At 39.5% G+C, this 14,109-nt stretch overlaps 1 protein-coding gene across 1 annotated transcript in view; it reads right to left on the bottom strand.

Moving 5' to 3' along the window:
- Positions 1 to 13,808, bottom strand: part of ALDH1A2 (aldehyde dehydrogenase 1 family member A2) — a 54,108-nt gene extending 40,300 nt beyond the window's left edge. The window contains exon 1 of the mRNA XM_083871034.1: positions 13,586 to 13,808. Coding sequence (XP_083727160.1) covers positions 13,586 to 13,702 — 117 coding nt within the window. The 5' untranslated portion in view covers positions 13,703 to 13,808. The remainder of the gene's footprint in view (positions 1 to 13,585) is intronic.
- Positions 13,809 to 14,109: the final 301 nt, after the last annotated feature.

Genomic DNA, 14,109 nt, shown 5'->3' with positions numbered 1-14,109 from the left:
AAATTACCTTATAACTACACATGAGAAATTGCTGGAATGTCAGCTTCATTTGCAGTGGCCCCTTATGGCCTGATCACCCTCCCTGGCACGATAAATCACTGGCAAGATCCTTACCTTAACACGTTTGATCTCAGCTCAGCAAGACTTGGTTTTGATGTGAAGAACTCCAGATCTGTTAGGTCAGAGACAAATAGCAGAGCCACTGACCTGCAAAGTGCTAAGTCTATATTAGACCCAAGTGAGCAGCCTTAAGCTCCTGAAAAGTTTGCCTTCACTTCTACTTGGCATCCTGAGGTTTTTCAAATATTACTGTTAGCATGTTTTGATAATGATGCCAGAGACATTTCCTTTTGTGCTGTTCTGCATGTACAGAATCCACATAAAGCATGTGGTGTGAGAAGCATTAGCTTGGATAAACTGTTAGAATTATCTACACTTTAGAGAGACATGAAATAAAACTCATTATTTATTAATTTCTTTACCTAATTTACACAAATAGCTTGCACTGGCCTTTTTCTTACTAGACCGTGCCTGCTGATACCATAAATAATGATATTCACAGTACACCCATTAGGATGATGCAAAGTGCCTGTATATACATGTCTGCACATACAGAAGTTCAAACTACTTCTAAAAATAAAAAATCAGCTTGTGACATTTACATTCAAAGTCTGAACTTTCACAAAGAACAGTTTTGTGGCCACTCAGTTTTGCAGCCTTGGTTTGAAAGTATTCTTTACTGTCCTGGTTAAACAGTCACTTATCTCTACGATAGTAAGCAGGAGTGTTAGTCTACCAGAAAATTGGATGTTCTTAATGGGCTTTGGGGGAGAATAGCTTTGCATCATCAGCATTAAGTTAAATCACATTAAGTACCCACTTACAACATGGGGATTACCACTTATGACATCTTTGGTGAAAGCCTTTAAAACAAATTGTTGTGTTTGTTAGAAGAAGCTGTGAGATAACAATTCCCAGAAGTCTGATTTATAAATTCTTTTTGCTCTTCAAGAAGATGTAAAGGAATCCAACACCTCTCATTCAATGCTGCAATGAAATCGCTCAGGCTGGAATTCTTTTCAATAAGAAGTCTTGGAAAATACTAGTTTATTTACTTTGGAATATTCTTCTGGAGAGAAGAAACTGTTAGACTCCCTTTCCTCAGAGTTCAGTTCTGATTTCTCCTTCAGTCCTTTCTGTTGACTAAGTCATTGCCTTTACATGTAGAAAGCTGGAATAGGCCATTCTGCTTTTTATTATTCATAAGGCTGATTGGGGAGAACTGGGTTTAAACTGTCAAAGTTACCTGCTGTGCTTGGATACCTGACAGATTTACACCTCAAAGTACACTGTGGTGCTAAGGCTAAAATTGGATGTGGAGTGTTGTTGCAAAAGTCAATTACACTCTCAATCCAATAGATTGAGGATATCTCAGCCTGAGGATATACCAAAATAATGCCAATGTTTGATAGAATGTAACATTTTTGTATATGGCAAGCTATTCTATATAGAGATAAAGGCTGGCATGAAAAATGAGCTTTTCTATTTAACTTTAAATAGAAACAGACTAATGAGTTCAAGTATATAAATTAAAAACATGACCCTAAACTTTTGCAAAACATGCAGTATTAAAAAAGGTGGACTAGGGCAAACCCAAAACCTGGTCATACCAAGCTTTTCTTAAATGAACAAAGTGCACTGCAAGTCTTGTCAATAAAGAGCCTTCCTTAAAAAACTTGAATAGTCATATATACAGTTCTGAGATCCCCTCTCGCCATTTCCTTTAAAATTCGTGTTTCTCTTCCCCTTTTTAACCAAACTCCATTTTTCTCTGCTTGAACCCCTTGTAACAATGTCAGAATATGGGCAAACCTCATTAGTTTCCCTGCTGTCTGCAAGATAAGATTTATGCTTGTAGTGAACACAATGACACGTGATCACTAAATGGCTAAAATCACTATCAAGACTTTAATCTGAGAAATTTTTCATTCAAACATTGCAAGTACTATTGGTATGTAAAGGTATGGAGCCCAGTATTAATTACAGCAAACATCACCCAGTGCCCCACTTCTGCAAAGGAGAACATCAGTGGCAGCTGTTTGTGAAGGTTCATGGCATGCAGCCTTTGGCAGGTACCTGGTATAAGGTATTGTTGCCAATCCAATCCAGTGAGTAATAACTAAATTCCCATGGGACCTGGCTGAAGTCAGATGTTGCTATTCCTGGTTCACTGCTTTTAGTCTCCCTAAAGACCATTTAGGCAAACAGCTGGAAGAGCTAACTATGAAGGTTCCCAGTCACAGGGAACCACTCTGGGAAAGCAGGTAAAGGCTTCTAACCAGGAAACAAGTTATCAAAGGATTTGCCCTGTTGCTCCCTCAAGGAAAGAAATGAACTGAGACAGAGAGCAAGACCATGAACACATTTATGTTGCACGCAGAATCCAGACATTAAAAGCAATTGTCTTGGCTGATGGGAGGAAGAGCTGTGCTGCACCTATCAGTGGGTGTGTTCCGCACTGGGCTCCTGCTTGGCATCTAAATAGGAGGACTTTCCTTCTCCCTCCATGCTGGAGTGCCTTACTAAAACAAAACTTTTGAGACACAAATAGAAGCAATACCAGAACTGGAGTTCCAGTACAGTCACTGCTTTGCAGCGATGGAATATTCCTCCTCTTAAAGAGAAGCACAGAGGGGAACAATATCACCAGCTCCAGCTTCATCTGAACTCATTATGCAGATCCTGCAGCAAGGAGGGCACTGCCTCCCTGACAACACTCAGAGGAACAACAACGGAGACAACTTCGGATGAAGTGACACACAAAGAGAGCAAAGTGCACAAAGAAAGAGGTCTTTTCATCTATACTGTGTGTGCATGTATAGTGAGCACACAGAAAAGTGTGCAATTAATGACATGCAGACATGCATCCACAGGTAAACACCGGCTCCAAAATTCATCTCATTTGCCATTTCCCAGAATACCATGTACAAAAATAGAGGCTTGATCTTCTTATAGTCTGGCTGGTTTAGCAAGAGATCCTGGCTCTGACACTGACCTACTGTCTGAGTTAGTCATAGTTACACTCCCACAAATTTAAACTCCCCCATCTGTGAAGGAACCTTGTCACAGTTTTACAGTGAGGCTGAATCAATTAATGCCTTCTGAAAGATGTGATGGAGTAGAATATTAACACTTGCAGTTGAGTGATGCCAGCTAAAAACATCTTTAGTAATGTAACAAATGGATTTAAAAATCACTATCAAAGGGTTGGACCACCAAGACTCCTAGGCCATCATCAGCATAGCTATAGCACATTTAGTGTTAGTCTTATATCACTATTTCAAATGAATAGTGAAAAAAAGCAGAGCTTGATTTTCACCTCTTAGGAAAACAGCATCCAATAAACATCACAAAAGAGAAGAGGCCGTTAAGGAGCTGTGGTAAAGCAAGTGTGATAAGGACAAAAAGAGGAAGACCACCAAAATGTCAGGCACTGATGGAAAAGGGGTAAAGGCTTAGCCATATGTCCTGAAAAACAACCGTGCTGGTTTCTCAAGGTCCATGCAGGCCGTTCTAGTACAGGACTGCTGCAACAGTGTGTCACAACTGAAGCAACTGGGGAAAAAAGCAAAAAGTCCCCCAATTTGGAAGGTAGGTGGTAATTTCTTGCTAGTTTTGAACAACTCAAGAATAAACTATTTCTGTTACAGCTGAAATGAAACAAAAGCAAATGTAAAATGCATATGTTATGGTAAGCTTTGAAAATATCCAGTGGAATCAGGACAGTGCTTTTATGTCTGGCTGCAAAGAATGTTTAAAATATACTCCAAATATGTTTCAGACAACAAAATGAAGTGGTTCCTTAAAAAAAAATAAATCTATGTATCCACCTGTCAGTTACATAAATGCCTTCTCAAATCAATTTGACAATATAAAGAAGTATTAAACCCAGGTTAAAATTAAATTCTATTTTAAGGACATTTTACACTAGCAGAGTGGTAAATAAAAGTGAGGTGCAGTGTCATGGGAAGTGCTTTTGCGATTGAGCTGAAAAGACTTTACAGGGTTTTTTAACTAACTAGATCACAATCCTCATCTAGGTCATCGTATCATTGGGAAATAAAAGCGCAAGTGCCTATAAACCAGCCTAAGAAAGCTGAGTGTGAAAATGGGTGATCTGGACTGTATCACAGAGAGGAAAAAAACAGAGTTTTTTGAGCACAAGGGGATGAGAATTATCAGAGGCATACCACACTTTTTACGTGTAAGCTGTGTAGGGAGGACAAGTCGGGCTGCAGAGGGGGGAGCAGCTCTGTGTGCAACACTTTGCGTGGGCACTGCTTGGAGGAGAGAAATAACACAAAATGCGGACCCACGGATATAGAAGCAGTGTAGATCATGAAGGATAATAACAGGAGTGAGGGACTGACTTCCAAATAAGAGCAACTGAAGTGATATTGAAGTGGTACTGAAGAGGAAAAAGAGTAAGAAGGCAGTAAAGCTGGTGCCAAAATAACCCTGCATTAGTTCAGTGAAAGCTGCACTGAAATAGTGTGTAGAGAACAGGGTTTTCTGTATCCTAATGTAAACAACATTTGACATAGTCCTGTCAAGGACTAAAAATTGTGTCTGAACCCCTGAGAAATGGTTACCATGTAAATAGTTCCAGCTTCATTGCAGGAGAGAAACACATGAAGAAGCCATACTCTCTGGGATACTAAACTTCAAGAAGCAGATTTTTTTAGAAGAGGAAGTAACTTAGAAACTCCCTGCTTGAAGCTCGGAAATTAAAATCCATAGAATCAGCATGGAGGCTTAAGAATGTGAAAGAGTCAAAGAAGATTTGCACTCCTGAGGCTAAAAATGGGAAGCACAAGTAAGAAAATAAACGGGGTGGCAAAGAAGGAAGATATAAGAGGAAAAGTAGGCTTGGAAAACACAAAGACTGCAAACACAAAAAATAAAAATTGCTACTAAACATACTAAATATTCTGAAGAAAATTACTGCCTAAAGGTAACACAAATAAAACAGCCAAGAAAAGCCTAAATTAAATAAATAAGCAGATACGGGCTGTGGGAGTCACTGGATTCTGAAAACAACCTGGCTATGGAAGGGAGACTGAAGATACTTCTAGAGGCAGCTGCTCATTTTGGGGAGATCTTTATTTGGCTATCTCAGAGCAGATTATATTTCCGCTCAAAAATTAGAAAAGTGGAGCCACTAGTTGCAAGACTAGAAAATGACGGTAAAATACTTGTTCTGGGGAATCATCTTTATTAAAAATTTAACACCAGCACTATGCCAAAAATCATTTAAGGGCCATGTCCAGGACAGGCCCAGTGCTTCACTCCCAATTGTGCTGCAAGGAGTTGAAATAAAGTTCCTGAAATAAAAAGAAATCCTGAATGCTAATACATACATCCTGAAATCTACTGCATCAGTTCTTTCAATTTTCAAAAGGCATCAGGAAAGCCACTGAGAGTGTACCAGGATGATGGTGGGGGTGATGAGGAGAAGGATGATGATGATGCATTAAGTGGTGTTTTTCCCACTGAAGCATGGGAAAACAATGCCACAGCACAGATCTGGAAGGATCTTCCAGATTAGAGAAGATCTATTTCAGATTAAATGTACACCTGACATTCTAACCAGCTCTAGTCACCTGGGGCCAAATTTAAGGCATGCTGATCTGTTCACAAGAGGATAAGATCAGCCTTCATAAGACAGTCTAAAAATACCTATATTTACCCAAAATGGTAAATAGCTCTGCTTTGGAAAGAACTCAATCTCTTCAGAGACTTTAGAGATGAGACCTTACCTGTGTAAATACATGTGTTTGGAACTTCTGTCTGGAAAGGCACTTTCTGATAGTTTGTAAGTAAAACCCAAGGGATTTAGTGTAATCATTGCCACGGGACCAGAGCATGGTAAGAGGACAGTGTCTCCCTGGCATCCTCTTTCCAAGTTCAGCAAAGAGGCTGCAGACTGTTTTACCATGCAACGTTTCCAGTATTTTTGTGACTTTCCAAATGGATTTTTTTTGTAACTCACTTATTTTAAATTAGGGCATACTATAAATCCACATGGAAATTAGCAAACATATCCTTTGTGTAACCACACCACCTGCTGTAGGCCCCTCACAGCTGTCCCACAGCATCCCCTTAGATTCTGAGTTCAATTCAAAGTCTTCATTACCTACGAATCCCTCACAGATTAAGGTCTATATACTTCTAGTAATCAGTATGGTCCCCATGTTTTAGTCTCCAGCTGAGGCCAACTGAGATTAAGCTGACCTTAAACATTTTCACTTGGGTCACAGAATGTGATGTGGATGGTTCTCTGCAGTATTTTCCCACTTCAGTCCAACAAAGCTGGAATGCATTATGTTTCATGTCATTGATAAAAATATAGTTCACTAGGCTCTCTATGAAAGGCACTGACTCCAAATAATCAAGGATTACATTCTTTTTTTCTTTTGTCATTTGGGAAACTATTGCAGCAACACTTTGATGTGGCTTCACATATCACACTTTCAGTAATGAAGTGCTCCTAAACCTTAGCTCACCGTGTGACTTAGCACTGATGTGTTGTATTCATGTCACAAAGGTAGATTGCTATTTACAGAAAAGACTGATGAATAGGAAGATGGTTTTGGACAAAATTCTGAAATAGGGAACTTGTGTTTTGGAGAAAAGCAGATAGGAATATGCAGTTTGAACAGGAATTCCTTTGCAAAACACAAATGAATGACTGAGCCCTTGGATGGCAATCAATGTTTAGACTTCATCGTTCTCTGCATAATACTTGATAGTAAATCTTCACACAGTTATTCATGCACTTACTGTAAGTAGGGATGCCAACCCTTGTCTGAGGATTCCTCACTAGACAACTGCATAGAACTGCAGCTTTCTAAAGATTTTTAAACCTCTATACATCTGTGCTTATATTAAATTTACATAGCTTCCTCATAAGTCTTGTCTTTGTTTAATTGCATTTTTTGTCTGTCTTTTCTTTCAGCTGAACTTGATTTGATATATTGGTTACTTGTTTCAGGGAATAAGTTCTACTCCTAAAAAAACCCAAACAGACAAAAAGCTGTCAGGGTTTTTTTAGAATTGGGGAGAATGAAAGAATTCTCAAAAAATAAATAAATGTTACAGTCCAGCCTTATAAAAGATGGCTGCAAAACTGTAAAAGAAGAAATATGACTTCATGCAAGATCTGACAAAGAATTTATGATATGGACCACTGAACTCATCTTTTGTCATTTATCTCTGTAAATGTGTAAGATTTCTTGGAAGATAGTTAGTCAAATGAGGAGCCGAGATGAAACAGTGGATACAATTTATTTAGACTTTAAAAAGGCTTTTGATGATAAAGTCCTTAGCAAGAGGCTATTAAGGAAAGTTAGTAACCATATGGTGAAAGATAAAGTCCTGCCATGGATTAAAAAGTGGTTAAGAGATAAGATAAAGACTGGAAATAAACGGATAATTCTCCCTGGAAAGAGGTTAATAGCAAGGTGCCCCTTCATTACTGTGACTGGCAATCAATATCTTGGCTCACCTGCCTTTGCAGATCATTAATAGTAAGGTACAAAGTTTGTAGATAAAAATGTTCAGGCTAATCAGAGTATTGTAGAAAATATTATTGGGGCTGAAGTTAAATGACATTGGGGCAACACAAGGGAGATGAAATTTGCCGAAGGCAAGAAATACAAAGCCAAGCCTCTTGGAAGGAAGGGTTCAGACAACTTCTGGATGCTGATCTGTGCCCACTGATTTGCAATGTCCATTTGCAATGCTCACTGAAGGAAAGTGTTCATGTGCCTTGCAAAGAAGAGACAACTGGATCCAGTGGTTCCATGGTGTGGTCCTGCCAGGCAGTTTATGGCAGTGAGTAACTTCAAACTGGCAGAGCCCATTAAGATTTGCTGGGAACACTTTTGCATGGACAGGGAGATGGACAAGCCGAATCAAGAATTTTTGGACAGTGGGAGTTATCAGGAAGTGCAGATCTACAAGATAGAAATGTAGTATGGAAATGCACCAGAACTGGCCAACTTCTGTGGGACAAAATGAAACAGAGAATTAATGCAGGAATTTTTTTTTTTTTTTTTTTTTTTTTTTTTTTTTTTTTTTTTTTTTTTTTTTTTGTCAGAATGAAAGAGTAAGAGTGTGAGAGTGCATGTTATTCCTTGTTCTGCCTAACAGCATGATTATTCTTGCAAAGACCTGAAACCTACTTTTCCTTCATTAGTGTTCTGCCTACTGGACTATCAAGCTGATGTCTGAGACCCCATAAATACTTAGAAATTAAATATCCAATGGCAGATAACGTGAAATTCTTCCCAAAGACAGCCAAAGTTGGTAAATTTTGGACCTATTCCCTATCATAAATTAGGGATTCATATTCAAGTTTCTGCTCTGTTTGCTTCAGAGCAGGGGTATGAATTTGTCTGCCTTTCAACTCAGGCAAGGGCTCTGATCATTATTAGCCTTCTGGTTTTGCTATACAAATAAATACATGGATCTTTTGCATTTGAATACTTGAAGTATTAAACATTTTTTCCAATAAGAAAAGCAACAAGAAAGTCTTTCAGTGCATCATCTGACCCTTCCAACTGGACAGAGTCAGCAATATATCATTGTACAGCTTGATGCATTAAACCAGGGTGCATTTTCCCTAAAGATCCAGCCTCTCCCTGCAGATTCAGCATAGTTAAAGGCCACTGCTGCCGGTGTTACCCCTCAGTAACACAGCACTCTGCCACAGTTCTCTAGTTGGGGCCAGTTCAGCCTCATGCTTTCTGTGTTTTTAAGGCTCATGGTTGTTGTGGCTGCACTGGAATAAGCAAAGGCAGGGGCTGGATACATGTAAGGCTATGCTTGTTTCTTGTTCCCTCATGCAAAACTTGGGTAAATTGGGTTTGTGCAGAAGACCGTAAAGGTTTGGGAGGAAAGAATAATCCCATATTTGGGCTACTAATTGGAAGGGAGTGCATAAATATTTTCTGATCATTATCTGAGTTGATGGATTGTAATACTAAACACAAAGTGTGAATACACTGGAAGAGAATTCAAACTACAGATTTAAACAACATAAATCTGCATATGGTATATACACTGAAACATCATATGTGATGATACAGAGGAGCATCCCTAGTGTCAGCATCAGATGCTGAAGTGTTCCACAAACGGGTAAAGAAGCTGTTCTATTTGTCTATTCTTCATACAAACATCTCTAATTTTCTGTGCCCCATCTTTTGTAAAAGAACTGTGTTCACCCAGGTGACCCAAAAGCCAAGCTGTTTTTTTTCAGGCATCACTCCGTGGATCTGACTTCAAAAGACACTAAAGTAGCTCACACAGGAAAAGACAGATGGGGAAGTACACGTATTCCTCACTTACCTGAGTTTTGCCAAAGTTTGTCTTCTGTTAAAAAAATAACAAAGATTCTGCATATTAATCTAAATAAAATAGATTTCCTGCCTCCTATCATAACGTCAGTCTAGAATTTTATCTGGAAAACATGTGCTGGAAATTTTAATGGAAAGGGCAATGTCAAGGAAGCACAATGGGAATGAATATACTGAAACCTAGCAATAAAATACTTCAAACCCAGATGTTTATCATATGACAATGAGATGTATTTGTTAGCTTTTGTCTATCCAGAAGCAGTTTCCCTACACTTCATACAAACTCCTGTATATAGCTTTCTATTGCAGTGCTGGGTAGTTTACCTGGCCTGTGTGTAGAAACTGGACAGATTTTAGCCTGTGGTGTAAGGGTAGAGGCAAACCCTCTTACACAGACAAAGAAGATATGGTTGTCACCTAAATTATAGGCTGTTAATAGAGAAATGTATCATGTACCTCCTCACTGCCACTGCACTGTAACTTCATCCCTTTAGGGCACCTCTTTTTAAAAAGCTCTCAAAATCATAATTCTTCAGCTTTTCCTTATGCTAAAGTTGTTCAGCTCTTGCTCAGACTTAAATCAGTTGGCAAGAAAGAAACAAAACTTAAAACATCCATCTGGATTAGTGTGCTCAACATGATGCAAACTGAGAACATTTATTCACTCAGCTACCTGACACAGTGATCATTCTATACCAGGCTGTCCTTAAAAGAGTCAACATGACTTATTAAAACCACAAAGAAAATATTTTGTAAAGCAGATGTGATTATGCAATAACAAAGGAAGGACAGGCACATCCTTCAGAAACACCTTTAGCTCCTCAAACGGAGACAGCAGGAGGGAAATGCTGCAAAGGGCTCAGTCCACTGGGTTGATTCCATATCTACTGTCAGATATTTGGAGACAGTCTCAGGAGGGACAATGGAATTGCATAAAAGCTTAAAAGAGAGAGGCATCAATGTAACAGTGTGAACTCTCTGACCACCCTCAGAAGCTGTCAGGTTCTCTGTGCTGTGCTCCCTATACTAAACATGTTAATGACATGCCTTAGCAGACATCATGCTACTGCTTCTCTCACACATCTGATATTTCTGGAACAGCCTGTTCTGGGAGAGTTTCTGACACAAAGTTGACTTTTGTAGAAGCGTGACTTATTTCCAGGGGGAGGGCTGGATCCCCTTCCTACCTACATGCCCCCTTACATATGGAGCACAGTACTGCCAGCACGCTCCTGACAAGCCTGAGGAGGGCTTGCTGTGCCACAGGGCTGTGGAACAACCTAATTCCATGCAAAACTCCAAGATGCCCTATTCTGCAGATGCAATCCCTCCCCAAATGCTAATGTTGAAAGGTAAAGAGTTAAGGAGCCATCACAGTGAAAAGAGAGATAATCCTGAATGTAGCAGTTCTAGTGCTTGCCAGCCACGCAAACTTAACCCTGTGTTCTTGAGCACTCACCTGCATGTCTGGTTCGCATCCTGCTCACCAGTTCTTATTACACACATTGACAACACTTTATTTTTCACAGACCGTGCCAAGGTATTAAAAACCTGGGAAAAATATTTCTAATGACTGTTTTTTTAAAGCAACATAGGCTGACTTCCAATACTAAAGTCCCAATAGGTACTGCTGCACATCTTACATAAACCATGGCACGGGGTAATTTTCATCACTAAATCATATTTTTTTCTGACCTATTCAAACCCACATTGCCTCTGGGTGCTCTGTCAGGTGTATGGATGGGAAGGACTCTACATACAGTTTTCTGCTTATTTCTATAAACTTCCCAGAGCAATATTTCACAAGTTTCAATAATTCTGCTAAATAATTGAATAAATTAGAATTACACAGGTGATATTTGTTTCATCTGTGTAGCTGGAAGGATTAGAATTGCAGAAATAGAATTTAACTGGCAAAATACATTTAAATTTTTTTCACTAAGTTTAAATGTTCACAGATACTTCTATTTTTCAAAAAGAATTAACTCCCAGATGCATAATGCTTTTACATTCATAGACACCTGTAATACAGAGTTCAAGAATTCTGTGTCCTGGTTGTGTATTTAAAATTCCCAGCTAACAAGCAGGGGAGAGACTGTTAGGAATGCTTACAGATGTCTGATTTTACAAGGTCTGGGGTTGTTGTTTTCTTTTTTTCCTTGCCAAAGTGCTTTAGTCTAATGTTATTTATTGTTTATGGAAGTTGTTTGTCATTTAGGACATGAAATGACCACTCCCCCAAAAGAAAGAATCAAGTTACAGTCCATTATTTCATTTTTGATTGTTTTTCTTTGTAATAGGTGGGAAAGTGGATCCTGGATAAAAGTCCTGCCCAAGACAAAACTCCAAGCTGAAGACTTCAATTATCTATAAATCACTTGAATTTCCTGCAGAGAAAGAAAAAAAGGAGGAAAGAGCGAGACAGACAGAAAAACAGAGACAGAGGATATGCCAAGTGAAACATTTGATACCTGTCCTAAACCAAAATTTTCTCAAAAGCAACCAGTTACCTGATATCTCAAACCCAAGCTTAGAAGAAACATGTTGCCGTTGTTTTTGGCTTAATATTGAAATGAAATAACTTTCTTTTAATTGTTCTATTAGCATAAAATGTGTAACATTGTAGATCTGAGAGGATGGCATTATGTATTGATTTATTAAAGGTCACTGTACCTTCTCACAGAAAGAAAGCTGTGATTGCTGCTGACTGCTGTATTTTTCAAAGATTTTTAGAAACAATTCTCCAGTTTTAGAACAGAGAAATGCAAGTACATTTATGATGCAAACTGGCTGTGATACTACTCTCAAATATTTCCCACCAAATCCTCCTGAAGCACAGTTCACACTGAAACCAGCAATGAACAAAATTCATGCCAAATACTCTTTGCACAGTATGATTGCTCCCGAGGTGTAGCACTACACAGCATCCAATAACTGCATTCCTTACTTATTTAACTATTTAAAAAGAAATTATGAGCAAGAAACCATACGCATTTTTAGATTTGTATATTGCAGTTTGCATTAAAATGTAACAAAATTTAAAATAGTTGACTTTCCTCTGAAACATTCTTCTAGAACAAGGAATTGCTGTAACAAATTAGAAGACAAATTAGTTTTGGCACTCACTAAAAAAAAGAGAAAAGATGAAAAGCTTTTAAAGTGATGATACGGAGGAAAAAATTACACTACATCGGCCAAAATCAGTCTCCTATCAGCATTAAAGCTCCTGAGGTTGTATTTCCAGTAGATAAAAATGTTATCACCTTTTTCCAGTGCTGATGTGCTTATTTTCCTATTAAGTTACTTGGTAATTAGAAACAAAGTCTGACACATTGTAATCTGTTTATATAATAGATCTGAAACCTCTCCAACAGAAATTAAAACATTCCTTAAAGATACTGAAGATGCAAAGATCAAAAGTACATAAACGAATTTTAAAATGTAAAGTGCATTTACAAACAAATGACTGTTCTTAAAGCCCATTTTAATCAACAAAACCAATTTAGTCTTATAAGACACCACAGAAACCCAGCAGATTTTTCTACATTGACCCAGTGGGTTTGTTCTTAACCCTCTCTTTATGAAAATCACTCTTAAAGGTCTGTAGGAAAAACATCCCCTCTCGCAATATTGTTCAAGGGTGTATTCAAGAATCACGGAAGTTCGTAGAGACCTGTTCCAGCGCTGTAACAACCTGGTCGTATTAAGAGTCCTCCAGGAAATGTAAAAGAGTCCCTTGGGCACACAGGGTAATTCAAGAAAGAAAACGTTTTTATTTTCTGATTGAGACACACAGGTATGTATAGTAACGTCCTCTGAAGTACATCAAAAGCAACCAAAACATACCCGCGAACTACTGATTTTGCACTGAAAATAAACCCCAGCAGCTCTGTAGAAAACAGTAAATTTAAAGAGAAGTGGCAAAGCCAGTCCCAGCAGATCTAATTTGCTATTATCCTGTGGTTTTTCAGATGATTACAGGGTTAAAAATATTTTTCTTTTACTACAGATTCAAGGCAGTCTTTTAGCAGTTTTGGGGGTTTTTTGGTTTTTTTAATCTCTACACTCAGGTTGGGTAGGGCAGAATGAAACTGATTTTAAGCAAAATCCCTCCTTTGGAGAGACAACCATGAATTTCTCTGCCAGAACAAACGAACACAACTTACCTTGGTGTATTTGATTTCAAGGTTGAGAGTGGGAGAAGGCAGCAGATGCAGAGATGCCATCAGAGCTGCAGGATCTGCCTTCACCTCCCCTGGCATCTCAATTTTACTGGAAGTCATAGTCTTGGCGGGGGGGGTTTATAATACCACCGAGCCCCCCGCTCTGCCCTGCTGCTGTGTTGTGTTTTGGGTTGGTCCCCCCCCTCCAAAGCCCAGCGCTGAAGATGTTGCTCTCCTCCTCTGTATATAGGCAGGTGTCAAGCCGGGTCTCTTCTTATTGGACATGGGGGCAGAGGCAGGGGGGCAGGTCCATCCTACCTAGGGCGAGAGCGGCACAGCCCCGCTCACTGCGGCGCAGCCTCCCGGCCCCCCGGCCCCGCGCTCCGGCCCGGCCGGTCCCGACCCGACCCGGGGATTCCCGGCCCCCGGTGGGAGCGCGGAGCTCCCGGGCGCTGCTCGCTGCCCGCCGCCCGAGGAGCGGCACCGGGGAACGGCGGCGGGGAGCGGGGTCACCGGGCCCGTCGTGT

Source organism: Zosterops lateralis, assembly GCF_965231275.1.
Source record: "Zosterops lateralis genome assembly, chromosome: 13".
Taxonomy (NCBI): Eukaryota; Metazoa; Chordata; class Aves; order Passeriformes; family Zosteropidae; genus Zosterops; species Zosterops lateralis.
The sequence above is the reverse complement of the archived record's forward strand: the minus strand, read 5'-3'. Positions and strand labels throughout refer to the sequence as shown.